General features: G+C 40.6%; 1 protein-coding gene across 2 annotated transcripts in view; it reads left to right on the forward strand.

Moving 5' to 3' along the window:
• LOC124157800 (extracellular tyrosine-protein kinase PKDCC-like) overlaps window positions 1-24,320 on the forward strand; it is a 490,493-nt gene that overhangs the window by 367,321 nt on the left and 98,852 nt on the right. The window contains exon 1 of one of the 2 annotated variants that reach the window (XM_046532819.1): window positions 11,870-12,573. The exons of the other annotated variant lie outside the window; for it this stretch is intronic. Coding sequence (XP_046388775.1) covers window positions 11,989-12,573 — 585 coding nt within the window. The 5' untranslated portion in view covers window positions 11,870-11,988. Of the gene's footprint in view, window positions 1-11,869; window positions 12,574-24,320 lie in introns of those variants that run through there. 2 annotated transcript variants of the gene reach the window in all.

Raw genomic sequence — 24,320 nt, forward strand, 5'->3', positions numbered from 1 at the left:
ATTTTTTTCCACGGCTAAATTTTTGTGTAAAATCTTGATTTTGCTTGTCATACTAACGCCCAATAATGCCTCAATCTCACGGTATGTCACATGACGATCTTGCTTTATCACTTCCTGCACAGCATTGATGTTTTCTGGCACTACAATCGTTTTGGTTGACCTCCTTCAAATTCGTCCTTGAGTGAACAACGGCCACGACTGAATCCAATAAAATAGTGACATACAGGGGTTTTAGATGGTACTAAAAGCCGAAGTGAGTTGATCGATGCACTGTTGATGAGATAATCCACGTCGAAAGTCGTAGCGAATCATCGCGCGAAAATTCTCGCAAGTTAATTCCATTATTTGACTGAGATGAAATTTTCAACTTACTGTGAATAACAGAAAAACTGCTCGCTTTTAAGACATTCTGAGAATATATCATGTCAAAAATTACAAACTTTACGATGAACATGTCAGATGGCACCTAGAAGCACCGCTGTTTCCGATTCCGGATACATAAATAGCAACCCTCGTGTAATGAAAGGTTCTCTTGTGGAGCTGTGGCAGCCTTCAAATTTATGTAACTCAATAAGGCTTGAGAAAGCAAGGAAGGAATCGCAAGGAATGAATCGATTCGGCCCCAACTTAGCGATAACTTAGGGCTATTTTTTTATGAATATCGCACACTACTTCCACTCTAATTTGCTTGCAATAGAGATTGGTTTCGCCCGACAGCGGACATCATCAGGCCTTCGCAATGTTTAGGATGTAGTGGTACTAGGCAATGATGCTTCGCTAGCTCTTGGGATATTCTGCATGGAACCCGTGAGATTTTTCAAGTATGCGATGCTGCTGGCTAGGTGTACTTGCTGTAGATATTCATGTGATTTGGGGCAGTCACCAGTCAGTCACTGTCGATCAAAATGACTGTTGAAGTAAGCCAATCGCTGATTAATACTCGGGAATCTACATAACTAGGCTTTGACAACCTGATTCATTGTGCACTTAATACATCGAACTCTTTCGGCCACAACTTTTTGAAGATTCATGGCTAGTTTAAACATTGTAAACGAAATTTCAGTTATCCAATTAATCAACCAACCAACAGAGTCATGATGATGCCCGCTATTGAACGAAACCGATCGTCTAAGGAAAAATTTAAGTGAAATTTTTAATTTTAAAAATATAATGAATCGATCGACACTAAAAGACCATTCATCGCTTTATGATCGTGTAGCTCACCATGACTTCCAGCTCTGTCAGTGTCAACATCTGAGCAATACACCTTTGAATTTAAAGGAGGCGAGAGAAACATGAGCTCAGGGAGTGAAAGCAAAGAGTAAACCCGGATTCCGGGTCAACCTGTTCTAATAAAAAATGTAAGGTGCTAAAGAGACTACGGTTTTTCGCCCAATCAGATGAGCGGAATGTTGCATATATCAGTAGTTCCCCAAACATTGTAGGTCTAGTAGGTACTAAAGTGGGAATGGCATTGTGATTCCGACAACATTTCCACACCAGCGCTGGTATTGGAACATCTACATCAATGTAAAACCCTACCAGCCACCTCTAGGGTGATTGGCAGGGGTAACCTAGGACATCGGATTGGAAACCCAACCAAAACCACACCGACCGGATACTGAGTAACTCGCAGAAAATAAAATCATGGAAATTGAAATAATAAACGCTGTTAGGTTCCCTAATGTATTTGAAAAATCACGACCCGGGTTTGTAACATAGTTATCATCAGGTAACCTGACGATGTAACTATGTTGTGAAATGTTTTCAAATATATTAGGGAACCTAACAAATTTCCATTTCCATAGCAGGAATAGAAGGATCAACAGCTTTGCTATTTCCACATAGTAATTTATTAACACCGACCATGGTTTCGTTACAGAGTAACATTGTCAAGGTGATAATATTTTTTAAATGGTTATATTATTTAAACCATGGTCGGTGTTAATAAATTACTATGTGTAAATAGCAAAGTTGTTGATCCTTCTATTCCTGCGATTATGGATTTCCACCAAGTTACGCCCGCTATGATTAATTGTACAATGTCCATAATGGAAATGTTTCACACAGTTAAGCCTGAAATCGTCATTCAAATAAAATAACGCATGAATAAATGCTTGATTTCCCTTCAATTTTTGAGGGAGCCTCCAATTCCTAGTCTGAAGCCCTCTCCTTCCATACAAGTTACCCAACGCACACACAAGCAGACATATACAAACATCTTTACCGAGGCAAATTTCCCCAGGCAACACCAGCCATCAGTTTCCCTCACCAAAATGACCAAACAGGCAACCAATGGACCTCTCAAATGTCCAACCACTCCACCCTCTTTTCCTCCGCTCCCCTTCCGCCCACCCTCCGAACCACACACCACCACCACCACCGAAATTTATTTATTTATTTTTTTAACGCCCCTCCCCCTTTTCGTGACCTTCCTCGTCTCGTTCTCGTTTCACTCGCGTGGGGATCACGTTTCTTTCTCTCTCTCTCTCTCTCCCCCAACTTCTTCCCTTCCCACAGTTCCCTCTCCGTCTGCCACCTCATCCCACTTCCCTCCCCTTCCCTTTTCCCATGCTGCCTCACGCTCTCCCCTCCTTTTCCCCTCCTCCTCTCACCAGTCTCCGTCGTCTCGCGCTGCTTGCTGTTCTTTTGATTTACAAGCGTCTCTCGACAGTCTGTTTTCTCGCCTTCTGCCAGGTTCGTTTAACTTGGGGAGGGAGGGTAGGCGGGAGGGAAAAAAAATGTCCGTTAACGCCTCGAAGATTTTTTTCCTCCCCAGTTTTTTTCTCTCTCTCTCTCTCTATCTATCTATCTCTCTCTTTCTACAGTCCATCCTCCTCGACCAGGGAGGAAGGAAAATTTACTCACGTGCCCACCGCGCGGGGCAAGAATTTCATGAGTGAATAGTGTTAGTGTGTAAATCACGGGAGGAATGGCTCCATTCCGCGCGAAAAAAATGCAGACCACCACACCGCCACTTCTCTCTCGTGGGAGCGATTAAGGTGCGATCGAAGTCGGCCTACGAATGCCGAGAATGCTGCGCCGTCAGGTCCAAGCGTTTGCGGTGCGGGAGAGGCATGGGCACCGATGACTAATTTGAAATATAATAATCGAGGGATCATCAACGGAAGGGACTGACAATAAAACAGTTTACCTCACTTTCTACCACCACGTCACTTTCTCAAACATATAAAGATGATCTAAATAGCCCTCCTTCTCTTGGAATCACGCTGGAAGAGAAATCGCTTTCTGAAATTCTGGGCTGGATCAGGTAGTTGAACCTAAAATTGGCTATATAGAGTAGAAAATACGCTTGTTGTTGGCGTTTTTCTTGAAAGTGTAGCGAGAATTAAAGTACAAACAGTCCTAACTCAATCCGGGTACGAACATAAAGAATAGACATCATAATTAAGGTTCTAAAATTTCATCTCGTGATTCAATTTGATCGGATAGTGGAAGTAATGAAAAGTGTCTTAAAAATTTCTAGCACCCGAAAATCAAATGCATATTTAGTAACATCTCCAGCTAGCGCTACAAAGTTTTTTATTCTAGGCAATGGATGAGCATAACATAATCCATACGTATTCACCTATGAGTTAATTATTAATATTTCCTGATGATGGATGTTTAAGGAGAAAAAACCTAATGGTCTAAGGCTTATAAAAACCTGTATCACAGATTAATGGCACTATTCCTTAGCAAGGGATTAAAACGAAGGCCATATAAAATCACCAAAATTATTTATACTTTTATTTTTTATAGCAAAGGCAGATGAATTTTTCGAATAGGTCATGCCTTTTTATGCATGGAATTCCCCGAATTTCCTTTCTATGGATGCTAAGACACACAAATAATTTAAGTAGCTGCTTACATACGAGTCAGTAAAATAAACGAATCTAAACTACCACTAAGTGTTTGAGGATTCGCAGTAGACGTTTTCCTTATGAGTCAGTTTTAGCAATTCCGAGGGATGTTTATAACTGAATCACAGGAATTCAACCGGCGTTTGAAAAATACACCCTTAAAAACAAGAGTATAGAACATCATTATTTTAAATTAAGATATTCTCCCGCGAAACGGAACACGAACATGCTTTTAAAACGACCTGTCCGATTCATTACTTCCCGGAGAAATCCTTGAGCCACACGGTGAATAAAATTTGCATTTTAATTCCCTCAACTTCACACGAGTGTTGGTGGGTACAACTACGAATACCCGGGCACAAACCGCCACGCCTAGTAGATGTCCTCACAACCGTCTGTGGAACGAAGGGAGCGTCTAAACACGCCCGTTAATCTTTAGTAAATAACTACGGCTTCATCCAGTTACCTCAGGTCACTGAATACACCCATCCGCTGCGAGCTACCGAGACGAAAAGGAGCACCTGTACTTTCGTGCTTGTTTTCTTAAGCACACTCAACTCCGGGGTGGGCGGAGATGAAGAGACCTTAAATCAAATATATTCACTAAAACTTGCCGCATGTTTAAGGAGCTCTCCAAACACCACTAAAGACCATTTTTAGCCGAGGAGACTTCCCCGACGTAAAAATGACCAAGGTACACAAGCCGAGGACGTGGTTGGCCTCAAAGAGGTGATTTCCTACTTGTGTTAATGTGGTACATGGAATGTGGGATTTCCACTACTTCTACAGAAGGGAACGCGGTTTTAAAAAGATAGTGAGGAGGATAGTGAAGATCTTTAGAGGGAAGCCACATCATGAAGTAGTGTTTCAAATAAGTTAAATACATAAGTGATTCACATCAGTCAGAAGTTAAAAACGCCATGGTTATTAAAATCGTCAGACCTAAAAAAATCAACTGATGTAGCCCCTAAAAGGAATCTCGTTGGATCCGATTTACAAGAATTATTTAGAGAAAACTCTAAAGAGTATTTTGAGTTTTATCTGCATTATCATCTGGAGAAATAAAATTACCTCTTTCTAAAGAAATACTTGTTAAAATTAAAAATTCCCGAGTCAACTTCATACAATGCTATTCATTTTAAATTATGCTGAAATGATATTTCCTTTCAATTTAACTCTCTTGCATTTTTACATCAAATCTTACATTCATTTAATAAATTTTAATTTGCTAATGCTAAATAAATAAATGTCTAATACTTTTTTAAACACTTATTTAAATTAGAGTTTAAAAGTAATTTAATCCTCATTAATTAGTCGCCTATCTCATTAAATTTTCATATAATGTACCAAAACGCGTAAAATCCGATTATTTTAATACCATTATACAACAAATTGTATTTTTACCCTAGTTAATAAGAAACTTACCCAAATTTCGATTTAAAACAGCAGTATACAATCAGCAGTAGAATGAATGGTACAGAAAACCTTTGAGGTGCCGCAGAGAAAAAATAATTTCTTTGAAATTAAGAAAAATAATTACGTAGGTGCCAATAGAGGATGAACTCCAGATGGATTGAGCAAGTTCCCTACAGTGTACACGTATACATCCTATAGAAATAACTAAAATAACAGTAGACAGTGTTGGGAATGTACTTTGCGGTGGTGTTGTTCAAAGAATTATCATGATAAAAATACTTCTTCAGCGAATTTAAAGTCGAATGAGAAGGAAAGGGAGTTGCTCGATGATAAGTTGTACCATAAGGTTTTCAAATAGGTCATGAACTCGCCACACACCGCTTCGATGGCTAGAAGAGAATTATTTACGCGCAATACGGAGCAAGAGGAAAATTACGACAGTCCTTTAATTTTTTTTTTCACAAACCACTGAAAACAGCGATGTTCGGCCTTTGCATCCGGGTTGATAGCATTTAATAATAAAGCTTCGAATTTAAATTACACAAAAATCCATGCCCTGGATGAGGGTAATTTACCCGCGACCTTTGGTTTGGCAGGCGAGGACGTTACCCCGCCGCCACAGAGGCTAACAATAGGGTGGTTTCCTTTAATTTTTTATTGCCTAAATCGAAAGATTATTACTCCTGGAGTACGTATTTCACGCTTTTAGATTTTTAAATTAAGTTATCTATTTTTCGCCATTAAATGAAAAGTGAAAATTTCCAAGCGCGCGAAAACGCGACGGCAAAGTGTGAATGCTGAGAAAACTTCTTGTGACGTCGTTCTGGTTCCCGCTGCCGCAAGTGAGATGACCTTGGGGCGAGGCTTTGAGCGCTGATACGACGCAGGATGCTAGCAGGTATCAGAGTACCCTGCTAGCTGGTAGAGCTTGGCTTAAATAAGGATTATTAATACCTTATCAAACGAAGGAAACTTTCCGACCTTAGGTAGTTTTAATAGGTGATTATTAAGACAAGTTTCCCTGAGCTCTGTGCCTCATGCATGCATTAGTAATCTCAGACGATGTAAAACTCCTATCAACTCGTATAGAAACTAGGTCCCTGTGACGTCACGTGGAGTGGCATCGCATGGGCGCCAATCTGGCATTTTTCAAATGAGGAAAAAACTGACAATTGCCATTCGACTAAACTGGGATTTCTAAAACCTAATAATTTGGATATTATGAATACACTAATGGTGGGTAAAGAATCGCAAATAATGCCTTTCGTTTTCTTTGATGAAGGAAACTACCCTTTTCCTCATTTCTGGCCATCGTCTTGCCCGCTACAAATGGTACAATTTTTCCTAACGTAAGGACTAAGACAGCGAGAAAAGCACAACTCAGAATGCGGTCCGGATTAAATTTTTGGCCTCTCCTGTTTGCTTTTCGACGTTTGACCGGCGGATTATGAGATGCAGAAGCTGTTTACCGATACATTCCCTCTCTAAGGCTTCACGAAATTATAACCGCAATTCGAGGGTAATTCCTGAGGAATTAGGTACACATCAATATCCGATCTTTTACCTCAATTTAACCGCTTTGCATAATTCACCTATGCGATTCTTTTCTGCAAATCCATAAGACGGGCCACCAACACGGGCACCGTTTTGTACCAACAGTAACCAAATCGCGAAGCCTTGGAAAAGCTATCTCCTCAACTACAAGGAGTACCTCTAAGATATTGCTCCCCAGCACTTGTACGACCTCAAACCGCATGAGCTCTGTCCACACAAGGCTGATATTCCACTCTCCCTCCTCCCAACCTCACGAGAAACGACCGCAAGTTAAGAAGCAAGACAGCAGATCGGGGATGCCTATATATCTAAAGAGTACTATTTTCCTGAACGCAAAGGGAAATGAAAGAAAATATCCAAGTAAATGCCAACTGTAAGTTTGCGGACAAATTTTATATAAATAGTATTAGATAAATTTAAAGTAAGTACACAATTTAAGTATACCGGGACTAGCCTTGGTAATAGCTTTAATGAGTCACCCGCAATTCAAAAATTGCGGGAAAATTCCTCGTCCGGTATAGTCCACAAATTTCCACAGAGAGGAATGTAGCCTCGGTATCTTAACTGGATAAAGCACTCCACTCGGAGATCGGGGGATTCGAATTAAATTCCCATGAAGGCGAATGAATTTTTTTCTCATGGTAATTTTCGCGCAATAGGTACACAAATTCATGGAGAACTTTAGAACTAGTTATTTTTATTTTAACATGGGTACCTATAGCCATAAATTTAAGCCTAATACGCTCAAATACGTCGATAAAACGATAACGATCTCAGCTGACACTAAAATTCATGCATAAAGACGGCTGGGAAATAGTGATGAAAGATTTCTTTTGATGTTACTAAAGGCGAGGTAACAAGGTACAAGAATAAGCACGCAACGGCGTACATGAATAAGCACGAGTTAAAGTATAAATGTATGAACGCGAGAATGAACGCCAAAATGCACCGTTTAACCACCAAAATTATGTAATATAGATTGTATTTAATATAAAAAGTAAAATTTATACATGAAATTTCATTCATGCACTCGTCTATGCTCCGTTCCGGTCCACCAAAATCGTGCATGTGTTCACGCATTACCTCGCACAGGTTAATGTATCGCGTAGCCAGGCCTTTCCGTTATATCTCAAATGAAGTTACCTTCGAGTAGTTTGACTTTCCGTGTGTATTAAAATTCCGATTGTTAAAATCCCTAAATTTCGCTACGGTTAAAAACTATTAAGGAATCTGGTCAATGAAAAGCACTCAAATGCTCTTACGATTACTTCAAATATAATTTTTACTCTTTGTCGTTCCCCGCTTAATAATTGATGATACTTGTTCTCGACACCTTAACCAGTATTGAGTAGCCGTTATATATGCAAAATCGCTTCGTGCTACATAAAAAATATCTAACTATTCGTACTAATATCACAATATTATTGAGAATATGGCCTGATCAATCATTTAAGATTCAGTTTCCAGGGTTCATAATTTAAATTCGAGTGCCTCATTACCATTATTATGGATGCCAATAAGCATTCGGATATCGTTAATAGCGAAGTAATTAAAACAGCCTCTGCTTCAATGTTAGTATAGTGAGTATAAGCGGCCCTGAATTCCGGTAAAAAATCCATTCCGTGTTTTATTGACTACTGAATTAGTTACGGATAAATGAAGAGAAAAACCTTCAAAGGTGACTGAGGCGACATTTAGTTTTGGGTTCGTTTATGACGAAATTAAAACATGAATGGCATCAAGAACGCTAGTAAAACTCTTTAATTGAAGTACTGCATTTTTACGATGGTATTCGCATCACACTTCGACGTCCGTTTCGTAGAATTTGCGCTTAAATTATTGCAACGAATCGCTCTTTTTAAAAATATTTATACACCTGTAATAAATCATGTTTTTCTTAAAATTGTGGCCGAATATAAAAATTATATTAAAAATCCAGCACTTTTTTCAATAATATGTTCATCACTACATATACATCGCTCACTCGCTTTACGGTTGAGCCAAGATTGTTTTCATGAATATTTTGTACCTCACAAACGGCCAGGAGGGCGTCGAAAGAAAATCGATAATAAACCGCGATGAATACTGCAGGCACACAACTTCTACGGACCTTAACAGAGTTGATGTGAACGATATTCCGTCAGTATAGGAGCAAAAAACTCCAACCACTACTCGATGAAGAACTCTAAACCCATCTGACGTCCTCACAAAAACCTCACTCAGACACTGCAGTCATCTTTACAAAACCCTGCCCTCTCACCAACGCAAACACATCCGAGCCGTGGTTTCTCCGATACCTGCCGCAATCTTCGGACGCCGGGATAAAATGAGAATATATAAACGGCCTAGTCCTCACTCTCTTGCATGAGACGCCTGGTCGATTGATTTGGACTTTTTTGCGGGCGACGCCGGCGATGGACGCGTATGCAAACAGTTGAAAGGAGCGCCTGTTGGGCGATTGCTCAAACCATCGTAAGAGGGAGAGCGATCGATTTCTTCAAGAAACAACTGTCGGAACTTTATCTTTTGCGTCTCTCATCCGTCATTCCACTCGCTTTCAGAAAAATCTTCCTCTACTGAAGTAGCCGAGTGAATATTGCACGCGAGTCTAGAGTGTTTCCACGAGAAAAACAGAGGCTTCTTGAATTCGAACTTAAAACTTCCTTCATAGTTCAATGAGTACACACAACCGCGATGTCTCATAAAACAGAAATTTCTTCCTCAGCGACTTGAACAAGGTCTGTGATACGATCTAAAAAAAGAGTCATGCATTGCACGTAATTACTGAAAACACTCATAGCACGCACGGATGCAAGTTAAATAAGAACTATCAATTACTGTCCGTCGTTGTTTTAGAGTCCAAACAAATCCGCTGATGTCAATGGAAATGTTTTCGTACCTACGATCCGCAAGTCACTGCTATATATTTTGTTTTTTTTTTAGAATTAATACCTTATTACGGAACTCCTCCCTTGCAGCGATTAGTGACGGTTAAATCATCTTATAAAGGTGAATAAAAACAATATACACCTATTGTACCAGCTCAGAATTTTCGCTAATTACTGACGAGCTCTGGATTCAAAAATACGATCCGGGAAGCGTGAAATTTCATGATGCACTTTCACAACATGAGATTTTTTCCGTATTTTCCTTCACTGAGCGTAAAATTTTGAATCCAATTACATATCTTCCTCATTAAAATTTCGTTAGCGGTATATGTATTCAATTATGAAAAGCCTCCATTGCATCTCATTAAACAGAAACAACGACAGGGAATTTTTTTAATCAGCTTAAAATAAAATCTTTTTCATAAATAGGAATTACAGTTGAAATTTCTCTCTCCAAAATTTAATGCAGAGGGATTTCGGTAGACAATGACTCCAAAGTCTAAATTTTAACTTTCCCAATGAAACAACTAAGCCCAGCATTAAAAAATTAAACACATTTTCATTTGTAATTACATACCTCCCGTTTGAACAATTTGTTTACCATCCAATCATCACACATCCTCTTATTGTTCTGAAACCACTGCAATAATATTAATTAATTGAAAAATCTATGTTTTTTGCTCACCCTAATAATCTGAATGGTACATGGCTTACCAGCGTATTGTGAAATCCAATGTAAAAATTTTGTAAATCCAGTAATTTGAAGGAATCGTATCTTCTAGGTCTACCACTATGCTAACCGATAAATCATCATAGATATAGCCACGGTATTACCATAATAAGCACAAGGTCAATGAAGGCCAGTTTTCTCCATGGTTGCTCTTGAAGATGACAGACAAACTCCATGTCAACGAATCTCGACATCTGCAGTCGCAGTCAGCGCAAATATGAATGAATAACCCTCAGAATCCATTAATCAGTGCCCTCATTTATGATAAGGCCAGAACTGCGTAGCAAGATGTTTATAAAATGAAGCTGCCTAACACTAAAAGAATCATCGCACATAAGGTTATATTATTTCGAGTTTAGATCATTCTACTTTCCCTAAACTGTACGAGCTTGCCAGCACCAAGCAAAAACGAACCGCACGTGTAAAGCCCTGTTAATGCCGTTTTACACGGGGCACGGAATTGGACAGGATAGAAGTGCATTAATTTCTAAAATGGCGTGGAATTGCGCGAATGAATGAACGAAATTAGAACAGGGGCTATTTTGCCATCTCACGTCCACGCATTCTCGCATGTGTTCTAGCAATTCATCGTTTTACACGACGCAATTTTGCCAGCGCCTTCGTACATACGTCAGATTGTGCAAGTACGTACCCCGTGTAAAACGGCTTTTACACGTTACATAAACATTTACGAGTTAATGTCGAAATGCACGAACGCGAAAATGCACCGTGTAATCGCCCAACTTCTGCGAACGCATGAACGGAAAATAGAACCTGTTCCAATTTGCCTCATGCATTTGTACATGTTCCGTTCCGGTCCACAGAAGTCATTCACGCAAACATACATTAACGTTTACGTGTTAATGTTTCGTGTAACCAGAGCTTTACAATTAGCCCAGCTCAAAAAAAGGTGGACGTCGCAAGAAAGAAATTGATCAGGAAGGCTTGAACGCGCAATCAGTCATTTGTTTATGAGTTCGAGGAAGTTTCTGGAGAGGGATAAGGATCGGTAACTAAGGGGACTCAGCACAATCCACGCCCTCCATCCTCCTTAACAGCATAACGAAAGATGACCCGGGCAAAGAGAGCAGCCGATTAAATAATCTATCGCCGTCTCATGGACCATTAAAATCTCAACACGCTTTGGACACGCCTCGCCGGTGGCAACGCACACAAAAACAAACGAGCGCTCCAGAGCGTTGGGAAGGGAGTGGAAGGGGGTCGGGGGGTTTTCCTTCCTTCTTCCTACGGCACGCGGCTGTTGGGATCCCAGCGCGCTACCGGACCCTCCCTGCCTCCCCCTTCGCCCAACAAACCTACCATCGTAAAACTTCCCCTGCCTTCCCCTCCCCTCTCCCGCTTCCCCCTTTCTGCGCAAGCGCCCCCTCAGCCCCCAACGCCCCCGGCCGCCGAGGCGAGCTCGGGCTCTCCTCAGTCGATAACGAGACGCGAGGCGAGTGTGGTAATGGGGAGAGCGCAGCTGCGGCAGCGCAGGCAGTGGCCTTCCTAAGTGGTGATATGGTGCTGGCCGACCGCGATGTCCCCCGAAGCCTCTTCCCCCGGAGTGTGCGTCTTCGTATGCGCCTACGTGAGCATCTTCGCCGTCGCTGGGGTCCTCCTCTACGGCCCAACGCTGGTCTCGCGGGGAGGAACCGACGGCGTCGGTGCAGTGTTGGCGGCGGGCAGGAGGCCCGGTAGACCCGCATCCTCCTCGGCCCTCCGCCTGGCCATCGAGGAAGGAGCCGCGGGCAACTGGGAGGTTCGGAGCCTCCCTGACGGAGGGGCGTTCCCGAACCACCACCAGAGATACGGGTCGTGGAACGGGAGCGGCTCCGAGGGCGCGGAGGGGAGCGGTGGTGCGGCAGGGAGGGTATACGAGTGCACGGCGGTACACTCCGCCTCGGACCTAGAGTTCGTGGCCGGCGGGTGGACGAAGGCGGTGTACAGGGCCAAAGTCGGCGGCCGGGACGTTGCGATAAAGACGGTGAACCTCAACGGGCACGATGTGCGGGAGTGTCAGAGGGTTGGAGGCTCTGCGTCGGCGTGTTACCGCAGGGCCGCGGCCAAGATCCTGAGGGAGATGGTGCTGCTGGGACAGCTGAAGCACGACAACATTGTGGAGGTATTGTAGCACCCCTTTGCCGCTAGTGGCATGCGCCCTACATCCCTACGCTGTCCCCTCCACCACGCCCTTACGACCACCTATAAACACCCCCCTCTCTCCCTGCCACTATCATTCCAGACGACCCTCTCCCCCTCCCACCCTCGGAAACGCCCCTTTTCCTGCGGTGCGGAGAGGAAAATCACAATCACTCCCCCCTGACTCCCTTTTACTGTTTCTTTTTTTTTATATTTGATCGGGCGACGGAGTCGATCCGGCTCGCTCGTACGTTTTTCCTAGTTCAATTACCGGAGGGAACGATCGTTGGGTCCCATGTTGATTTATCGATCAGGATACGCGGATTTGTCCAACTCTTCTTACACGTTGCCGTCATTGTTTCTCACCGTGACGATGTCGCTCGAACAGTTCTCACGCCCAATTCGCCAATTTCCATGCATGCCATCCTCCGTTTAAAGGAGTTGATTTGCTTTTAAGGTTTTGTAAATTTTCACAAAACTATAATCGGCGCGTATTAACAAATTAACTTTGTCAAAAACAAGATGATGGTGAATGCGTACATAACCTTTCAATACATGAAAATATGCCTTTATCCTTCTGTTTTTTCCACCAACAGAATTATTTTTTTACAAAATTTACACATACATTTCACTAATATTGTAAATTGTTATTTTATATTTTTCTATTTTAAATGTTTATTTACCGTTTAATATATGTTTGCATTGACGCTAACGACGGGTTACGTGGAAGAGGGGACTTTTTAGTCACAACCTCGCCCGAATAAGGTATCTATTATTATTATTATTACATTTGCGGCTCGTTAAGCTTCCAAAACACACCATTTCCGGTACAACATGTCACTTATAAGCACCGTTTTTCATAGTAAGTATTTTGGTGCGCATATTAAAAAACACTACCCACTAAAATATTTGCACGACTAGAAAAAATTGCATCGAGATAGCTAAGCTGATTATCACTTTATCTTCAGCAACCATAAAGTAAGGAAAATAAAATCTCCCGCTAACCATGATATCAGATAAGAAGAAGACAGGTAGCATTCTATAATTGTTTACACTGAAGGGCCCACTTGAGATAAAGCTTTCTGGCAATATTTTAACATACGTACAACCTTTTACTTTCCTCAGTCCAAACGAATCGATTTTTGTAAGATTCCTTTTTTTCCCTTAACCAGCATTTAAAAATTTTATAGACAAAATAAAGACAACTTGGTATGCTCTTGTGTTGAATGCAAACGATACCTAAACGAAGCTCACTCAAAGTAATACAGTTACTCGATATTAAACGCTCAATTCCATAATGATTGGATGTTTTTTTACTACCGTCGCTCTTCCATTATGACGTCCTGTTCTATCCACAGTGTTTACAATTACTCTCCCGCATTCTTATATTCCTTTGTTCTATCTATCTAAGTTATTCCTCTACACGGATTTGTATCCTCATATTTTATTCTTCCATCTTATTTGTCACAGGCTCCGTTAAATGAAATGATCTGTTACCTTATATTCGCAATGAAAACAGCATTCATATCAAATATTTACAACCGGATTCATTTTGATTTACTCGATGCGAAAGAAATGATCGCAGCAATAAAGTAAATGGAATGTTTTCAATGCTTATAAATCTGTAGTGTGCCACCATTTGCTTACAATTATTAACTCATTCTAGAATGTCACATTTATTAGATTTCATTGCCCTTGCATGGACTTCCCTCAAAAGGATTACGGGATACTGAAATTAAAATTAAGCCGTTATCACTGACCATTAACGGGGAGACAGTTCACTAATTTAATAGGATTGTCGAGAAACTTTCGCCATAGATAGAGAAAGACATTTTCCGAGATAGGAAGTTAATGTTACCAGTATTATAAAGCGCATATGATGATGTGTGAACAATTTGGGTATTTAACGCCATCTATACTTGGGCACTTTCGATGTCGGTATTGTCAGCAGAATTCCAAAGACTAATCACCTTTTTTTTAATGTTTTGACTGCAAAAATTCACAAAGGCACTTTCTTCTTCAAACTTCAAGACTTTTTCGTATTATTCCATTTGGATCATCCATATTTTATTCGTCCTGAATACAAATCATTTTCTCCGAAAAAAATGTTAACCATGACGATGCTTATTAACGAAACACATCAATTCTTGCATTACTTTATTTACAGACCCTTCAAAGACTGTTCAGTTAAGGCTACTGCAATAACTTTTACGTAGTCGAGCCATTTTCCTTTTTTTCCAATTAGATTGTTCCGTTGTTTCTTCGAACGCATGTGCTGCAGCTGCGTATGATAACCCTAACCACTTTCAACTGTCATAAAATTAAACATCGTCTAATAGCAGTTAAATGTATTTATAATGAAACAGAAAAGTGATATTGCGTCTAAACTAACATGAAAATGAAATATCAGTTATGACCACGCTTCTACACATGAAGTAATTAGCTCGGTCGTTTTTCCAACAAATCTCTTAGATTCGAAGGTAATTTGTTCACATGGTTTGGCTGTAATCAACTGTGGGAGCGATTTTTTTTGTTCACCATACGCGAATTTCGCTGTTAATAGTAATGTTGATAATGTGTGCCTTTATCGGAAAAGAATTGGCAAGCACAACTGACTGGTCAGTTATTATGAACTTATTGTGATTGTGTTACATTAATGAGCCCTTAAGAGGTGTCTAATTTAAAAACGCCGGGATTGCTATTTCATTTAGTAGATTTAATTATTGCTTCACCAGATTGGTACTAGGAGTCAAACGTCATGGAAGCTTAATATAAAGGAAACGTATATTTTTTCTTGGGTTGAGCTCATTCGTGGTTATTCTTCACTATTTAATATCGGTCACGCAATAAACATATTTCACCCGAATTCCTGACGTCTTTTGGAGAATAACTACTTCTGTGGAAGGAGAGAAAAAAATTAATATTCCGTAGAAACGTAGCTAACGCTCTCTGGACCAAGGAAGAACTTCCTGGATAAGAAGGTAAGGCACATGTTCATTCGAGAGTGAAGGAAAATCATGAGAAATAACAGGGAATGAAATTATCCTTAATTTCATAACTACATTGCGGAATTGGCTCAACACCCCTCATGATGGCAAAGAGTCACGTCGGCGTAGGGATATTAAAAAATCGCGAGACTTCAATTTAAGGCACAAATTTCTCAAGGTCCGGAGGGAGAGGACAAAATTATCATTCCGCAGAAGTCGTTAGTCGTGATTTTAATGAAAATTTCCAGGCTTTTTACAACACGTTCACTAACGTCAAAATGTTACACTTTCAAGGCTCATTTCTATGACCGAGTAATTAACGAGCGCTATCCCAGTCGTTGTGGGATTCGGTTGGTCTTGGCCGCCATATTCTACTGACCTCAATCCCCGCGATTACTCTTTATGGGGCTGGTTTAACGACATAGCCTGCAGAAATCCGCTGCGAGTCAAGGCGATTTCAAAAAACTGAAACATACAACCCTTGCCACGGAGAATATTACTGGGGACGCTCTCGCTGGGCAACAATGCAAGCGTTCCCTCACTCGTTAGCGTAAAGTAATTTGAGTCGGCATCGGGGTGAGACTTGGACATGTTTTCAATTAATGAATGTTGTCAAAAAAGAGCCACTTTTTCCGCAGATTACGACGCGGCAACGTAGAAATAAAATTTGAGTTTTATATTTAGACTCTCCATTAAAAAAAAAAACATTCGTCTCCCCTGGCGAATCAACTTCGACGGAGAACCGTTACAGCGCGTACTTTAAATTGGCACATGAGGCATTTGACACAGTGACGCATTAAATTTCGGCTATAATGACGACATATCCTTATTGCATGTTAGTTTTTACCTCCTAGAAAATGCCTCCGGCGAGGGCCTCCAGTTTATCGTTTACCCGATATAGTTTCTGACTTCGTTTCTCATGGCTTGAAAAGCACATATTTCTTATCCTTGAGGCAGGGAATCAGCGTAGTTCGAATAATTGGGAATCACGACGAATCGAACTATTTTCTTCCTTGCGTAAACTTCTCGAGGGCACCATACTGCACACGCACGTGAAATTTCTTGGGCTTGGATGAAAAAAAAAGTATTCGTTTCCCACAGAAATCAATTTGCGGATAAACAACATAATTCGAGAAGAAAACATTCACTCGTGGAAAATGTGACTCAGTAAGCTACACAATTCAAATCACTTTTTTATTTTACTACAATCAAACACTTTGCAAAAAAATCTGCTGCTTTTTCTTCTTAGCACCCTGAAGCTAAAGTTTGATTGTAGACTGATTAGCCTATAGCGAATACATTCGGAGTGAGAGATAGACTTGATGGCCACATGCAAGTGAGGCATGAATAAAATTATCTTGCAAATTCAGAATTACGTTGCCCCTGAGGATGCGATGGTTGCGCGCCAAAAGCAATACGGCTTAAGAATACGGAATTGATTTCCGACGCTATGTTCATCGCGATAGAGAATCAATACCTAATATGGTAGGCACAACAACCATGTGCGTAAAGAGCTCAGCACTACCAGGCCCGTCTATGAAACGGTTATAAATACGAGAAAGCTGATTAAGAGTGAATGATCATCAGATTTCCACATTACAATGTAAAGTCATCTCCGCAGATGTGACAGCGTTTGGCTGAAGGGTTACCAAATAACACCCCGCAATTTCATTAATAAGAAATTTTTCGAAGAAAGAACTTGGAAAATGAAGAAACCCATGCCTAGCTTGATATTGCTCGATAACAGAAAAGTATGGAAATGCACGCACTGCACAAATACGAATCCTTCCTCTAAAGCTGTAGAAGGAGGAGTATTTACGAAGTAATTAAATCAATAGTTTGACGTGTTGTGAGCATACCGTTTATACCGATCGACTTAATATATTGACTTAAGCATTTCTACAATTTTCATATTATCCTATGAGCCACCTCAGGATGTTTGTCAGGGAGTGACCAATCACCAGCATGTAAGAGATCCACATACAAATCACACGGCCATAAAAATACTACGCATTATGATATAAAAAATACGTCCATATCCAAGCAAAGGCAAAAATTTGTCAGCGGTTAGTAATGCCTATAGTAAATCCATGCAAGACAATGGAAAAATATAAGCATGCAACGAGTCGTCCTGATGAGTAAAACCATTAATTCTATAAATCGAGACACCATTGCTATCCCTAGTAGTAAGAGGAAAGACAAGATTGACTGTTTTGCGGACTATTTCCTTTATTTTCTTCTCGTGATCACGTCTACCATAGTAAGCCGGTGAACGAAGGATATTTTTCACGTCCTCTGAGAAAAACTCTTCCCCAAATTTACTTGGTACATATAGCCTATGCTTTACACTAGGGTAAATTTTACCATCCTAACGCGCCAAAATTATTGGAGACGCTGCCTTTTTATCGTAACAACTCATCACGAATCTGGCCGCCCAGCGCTATACGCTATTGATTTCAGCTATCGTTCCTCATTCCTAAGGGACCCCCACGCTATCGGTATTGTCAAAGAGAGGGCTTAATAAAGTCAGGTAGCTTATCTTTATCACCTTTCTATGGTATTTATCGAGAATTCTTTTTACAACTCCCAGTTTACGATTGGCTTCCCCGCATACATCCCGTGTGTGTTTACCCCACAAAAGATTTCGAGTAATGATAACCCCTTAGTATTTTACAAACTCGACATTTGATAGTTGAATCCCGTCAGCGGTAACTCCTTCTGGAAGAAATATCCTTTTCCCAAAGTTTCATCACCGTACACTTTTTAAGATTTAATACCGAGCCATTCATTTATGACAGCGTGGTCCTTTTCTAATGCTTATCTATTGCAATGGCCACCAATTTCTCAGCAAACGACTAGATCATTTTCCTATACCACACACTGTTCCACTTCACTCAACAAATATTTCAGTAGAAATTCGTATTCCATTTCCGCCACGAGGGAGAAAACGTCGAGACCTTCCTCTTTGCAAAGAACATTGCAAATTTTAAAATGGATGCAGCAAATGAAACGTTGTTTAGCATTAACTGCAAAATCTCGTTTTTGCGGGAAAATAATGGGGAAATAAGCTAAAGGCTTCCTTGGCATCAAGCGGAAGTACGATTTAAATCGTCATCGCTTTTTCCTAGCAAAGATAGGGAAATATATGGAAATACAATGTGAGGTCTGGGACTCGCAGGGGTGAAGAGGCATGTGTGCCGTCTTCCATTCAAGCCTTCCTTAACCGGCAGAGCACCCAATAAATTACCAATATTTTACAGGAGATAATGATGGCAGCTATAACTCAGCATAAAGGTCTGCTTTTCTCGTGCCTCCTTGGCAGATTATACATTTATTGTAGATGGTGATTTCGATACGATAGATAAATAGTAGGACACGCAGTTCTTCACGGGCTCAGCCCTTTTTATACCGCAGGCGATTGCAAAAGCAAGTACGCTTCCTGTGCACTACTAGTAGTATCTAATAAAAACCTCGTACGTGCTGAAGGAGCCATCTTACAGATATATACTTTGGATCCTTCATAACCACCGAACTACACTTGTCATTGGTGTCTTTCTTTCGGACGATTCGCGATGAGAAGTGATTTCTTTTTTCTAAGCAGAGTTAGGTACATAAATTTGGTCAAGAAAACAAACGAGTCCGACTTGATATTTATTGGTGAATCTGTTTTTCCACTCGATGTCAGCACGAAACAAAGACTCACTGGCATCCCTTATCCACCAAGTTTTTGTATATATCTTCTATCAATTTCTCTACCTAACTCTGTTTAGAAAAACAATCACTTGTACGCCTTGCCTTTTCACCCCTTCCGATACACTCGAGGAATTATTCATTTTTATGTAAATATTCTTCCATTAAAGGTTTTCCAGCTCATCAAAGAAATCGTGTAAGAGAATTGACGATCAGCATCCGAGATCGCGTTACTTCGCCATTTTGAAACGGATAACGAGGGCTCTACGGCCTCGACCAAAAAAGAAACGCCCCACGGCAATCCGATAGTGGTGCTTTCATAAAAATAATAATCACAACGATATGTTTGGATTTGCTCCATGCCTTTTGTTTGCGGAACGGTACGCACCTCACCCTCATCTTCCTTTTTTTCCCCTATCTATTCCATCGCCTGTTATTTTTAATACGACCTGTGGTAATGGGCTTCCCGCATTGGAGCCCGGGGGCGGGGGATAAGGATATCTCATGTTTATGTCTCACGGCGGATGGGAAGGCAGGCGCCAAGGCGCTGAGAAGAGGAGATAGTTAGCAACATCCAGTCTTCCCTCAACCCCCTGAGGGCAGTAAAAACTGCGCTAGCATCAACACATGGCCAGAGGAACCATTACGAAGCCTCCTTGCACTCTCTTGAGGAAAGGCCTCGCCAGACGGACTGCTTATATGTGTATACACACACATAGGCCATTTCTTTTTTTATCTCAGCGAGGATGAGCGTTTTGAAATGGGTCGTCCTCATCCTGTCAAGCTCATCATTTTGATTCGTCGATTGGTCCCTGTCTGGGGGTTGTCAATCTCACTCACTCGAGTGAGATGAGGGGAACGTAAATTGAGAGCGCCTGTTCTTCTTAAGGACGAGCTTAGCCGTACGGCACGCCATTGTTAACGGGGGGATGTACTAAGGGGTGGAGAGAACTCTTCCCGTTTTTTTAACTCGGAGCTATTTGGGGTACATGTGATGGAGCTTTACAGTAGCAATGATTAAAATTAAACGTTGATGACACAAAATTAGCTATGTTTACGGGCTTAAGAGTGTCATAGCAATGGAATTTATGCATGTCCTTTAATTTAATTTGATTGGGTGACTAAACACAAATATAAGTAAAGTAAGTAACAGTAGCAGGCGTGACATGGTGGAAATCCTTAATCGTAGAAATTGAAGGTGTGAAAACTTTTCCTTTTCCTCGTAGTGATTTATTTTGTCCGACCATGGTTTCGTTACATTTTTAACGTAACATTTTCAAGGCGAAACCTTGAATATATTACAATGTAACGAAGCCATAGTCAGACAAAATTAATCTCCATGTGGTAAAAGCAAAGATTTCATTCCTTCAACTATTAAATGCAAATTTTATTAGGAAATTCAACGTAAAACTTCTTGTATGTAACCTAGGAGAAAAATCAGGAAAGTACAGTAAATAAATTTCCATCCCGGCACACTGTTTTTGGCCCTTCTCCAAAAAACTATTTTCTGTACAAACTACTCTAATTCAACTCGCGTTATCACTGAGTGATTTGACTAATCAGGTAGTGACTTCTAAGTAACTACATACTAGACCCTACCGTATATCTGGCTTAGAGAGGAACTAACGCGGTATCAGTGGTCTGGTTTAAAATCAGTTGAGTGCCACATATACTTTTCTGGAGTGGTACTGCGACAGCAGGGATGTACTAGCAAGATAAATTATAGACAACAGAATCAACTCCGACGCCAAAAGAGCGAAAAAACTATTAATGAAACGCAAGCAACGCACTGGCCATTTAGACTTAAATGGGGTACAGAGGTAAAGCAGAATTAGATGGAAAAACAGACAGCTATGAGATATATTCAACTCGCACGAGTTAAATCTCCAGCAAACATCCTCCGTCGGTCACCCAACATTCATCTTCCACTTAAATAACAAAAATGCTTCCAAAAAGGAAGCTTTTTCATTTTCCCTCTTTCCCTCGAGCGATGTTGCCCTTTTCACGTCAAGATTCTGACGTCTGAAATTCGTTTAAGGAATTATTTCAAATGTTTTTCTCGCTACGTCAGTCAAATTCAAAAGATGAGCTACGCGCTTAAACTTTCTTCATTTTTTTTGTCCGCATGCCCTTAGGATAAATTTAAAAGCTCCCCTAATTTTAATACGCAACATGGGAGAAATTATGCCTCCGTTTTCCTACCATAAGAAAACTGACAGATTAAAAAAAACGGTTTTTACAGCATTAAGAATTTTCAATTTCTGCGAAACCTTACTCTTTCTTAATTAAAAAGCGTTACTGTATCTCTCTCTGAAGAACTATAAATTCAGTATCAGCACCCATAGAAGACAGCATTATGGCGATTCAAAAAGATTTACCAGGGGTATTGAAATAAATTCCAAAAAAATAAGCCAGAAATACATTGATTTGCCATCAGTTTAAATTTCTCTCTAAGCCGTCGTTCAACCTAACAGAACCGAAAAGCCCAAAATCTGTTTTAGAGCATCACGCTCTTCCAAGTTACGCTTCGAATTATTCTTTCCGATTATCATGCTGTATTTCTCACAAGGGAAATTGATACATAACGTAACAGCGCTCGAGAAAAGGCATCAGTCCAAAAACATCTTCGATGAGCAGCCACATAAAACACAACAGAAACAATAAAAAAACTTTTTTTCTCCTCTCTTACTACACATTCCTGACTGCACCATTTCTGTTTTTCTTTATCTCAGCGTTCACGACCATTCTCATGCCGTGCCTTTCGGAGACATCGCGTACGTCCCAAAGCCTAATTTTAAGGCACTAGCCAACTGCATAGTACATACATATATTTTTTTCCACTTGTCCGTGCGCTGGCCTAAAAGGCAGAGAAGATTACGAGCCAGAGAACCGGATATGGCCTCGCAGAACTCTTGACTCCGGCTCACGCGAAAGTGTCATGAAATGCTCTGTGCAATTCTCTGAAGTCCCCACTCCGAGTGCATACTCGGCTGCATTAAAAGGCTGCCCCGCCCGATAAGAAAGCATGTATCTAAGTACTTTCGCGGCACCGTTGCGGTGAGCCTTATGGCCGCGCACTCCCTTCATGTTCTCACTCGCGAAGATAATCTACCAAACGCGGGAGCTGGCTTTCACATTAATGCGTCCCCAAGAATGCGCCCGAGAGTCAACTCATGACATCAGCACAGTATCATGGGGCCACAGGCATGGCGTCTGAAAAGAAATATGCATAATTTTTCATGAATCGTTTTTCTAACTGGCATTATAAAAAAAATTTAAAAAAAACGGATGTAACATAAAAAAATGTACCCTCCCCGGCTTCTCCCGTAAGCGGGGTCGGAGTAACGGTTGTTCACTAATTTACGTAGTTCAGAGATACTTCTTACCGCACCTATATCGCTATAAGAATGTCTTTTTCAATTTGTGCACCAACAACACAAAGAAATTACTCATGCTTTTTTGTCACTGCATGTGGCTAACTGATAGGCCGTATAAGTTCAACACATGCAGGCGCTGTATGGCTGTAAGTTCGACATATTTAAATAAAAGATGGCAGCACTTTTAGTTCTACCATCTTTAATTTCAATATGATAGGCCGTCCTTACGGTGCCTACCACATGAATCACCAATGAATTTAGATCATAGCACGCTAAAAATTTGATGCCATATATTATCACCAAGATCATGAATAACGTACATATTTAAGATTTACGCTACCTTTACGTTTTTCCAACAGTCACATAACTTGCTATTTCACACTCTGAAAGTATTCTTTTAAGCCCAGAGTTTTGGAGTGAATGTTCAGTTTCCCAAACCTCTCCTAATCATCTGCTTAAGAGCGTTCTCTCCCCCAATCGTTAGGAAAGAAATATTAGAATCATGTTGACTAGTGGGAATTTCATCTACCCCAAAGCTTGGCACGTTCCATATCACAGGCTACGTCGTTGCCTTCAACTTAGCACAGGGTAATAGAGGAAAAAATATATTCTTAGGCAAACGCCCACTTTCCTATTTTAGTCGCGTAGACAGGCTCAGAATATTTTTCACCGAATCGTTAGGCGTGTCCCTTTCGTAACTTGCCACAGCTCGTAGGATATGAGTAACGGACGTAACGGATGGTGAATTTCACTTGTCAGCAGCTACTTAGGACGACAGACGATGTGGCCTTACTCTTCTAGAAGACGTATCGGAATGTATCATGAGAACCAGATACGATCATATACCAGGTTTTGTTTCAATTGTTGCCGTAATGATTTAGTTATCAACAGGCATAATTCAATATCTACAACAACATGGATTCTCTATCATGAGAAACACAAAAATCTATTTAATATGAGTAGTTTTGTAATTTAAATAAGAAAAATCAACGAATCAATCTGGATTTCGGAAACCATTTTCTATGGCGTTGAGGGATTAAAAAATTAAAAATTTCACATAAGTATATGATTTCAACCATTCTGAAGAAGGTAGCGAGGCCCATGGACCTAAGCATTTATACATTTCATTTACTATATTTTACAAATGGAATGCATAACATTTGGCCGCACAAGAATTAGTACACCCCCATCTATTGATAATCACGTGCTAATTAATTGATGAACCAATTAAGAAATATATATCAGTCTTCCACCATTTTTTAAAGGTGTACAATCAGAGATTTCATATCCACAGTATTCACATTGAACTACTATATAAGAATTCTATTTAAATTTTTTAAATTATTTTAACCGAAGCGCTCATTGATGAAAATTTTAAACATGCTTAAATCCCATCATGCTCATCTTTTTTTCCTTCTCATTGCTTAGTAAATGAAAAACAATCGTTTCCGCGTCTGCAGGAAGCAAAATATTTCCTCTAGTTTTATCAAGCCCCAAATTTGTCCCGGCGAACACAATTTTTGAACCGCATAATGCACCAAGCTTCCTTTTATCCGCGAAAGAACGTGGAGTCATCGCCAGCGCTCGCCTGCCTCTCCCCTACAGAGAGACGATTATTGACAGAAGCGACGGAGCAAGCTTTCTGGCTGAGATGAGAATTTTGGATTTGTGTGTCA

Source organism: Ischnura elegans, chromosome 4 (assembly GCF_921293095.1).
Source record: "Ischnura elegans chromosome 4, ioIscEleg1.1, whole genome shotgun sequence".
Classification (NCBI taxonomy): Eukaryota; Metazoa; Arthropoda; class Insecta; order Odonata; family Coenagrionidae; genus Ischnura; species Ischnura elegans.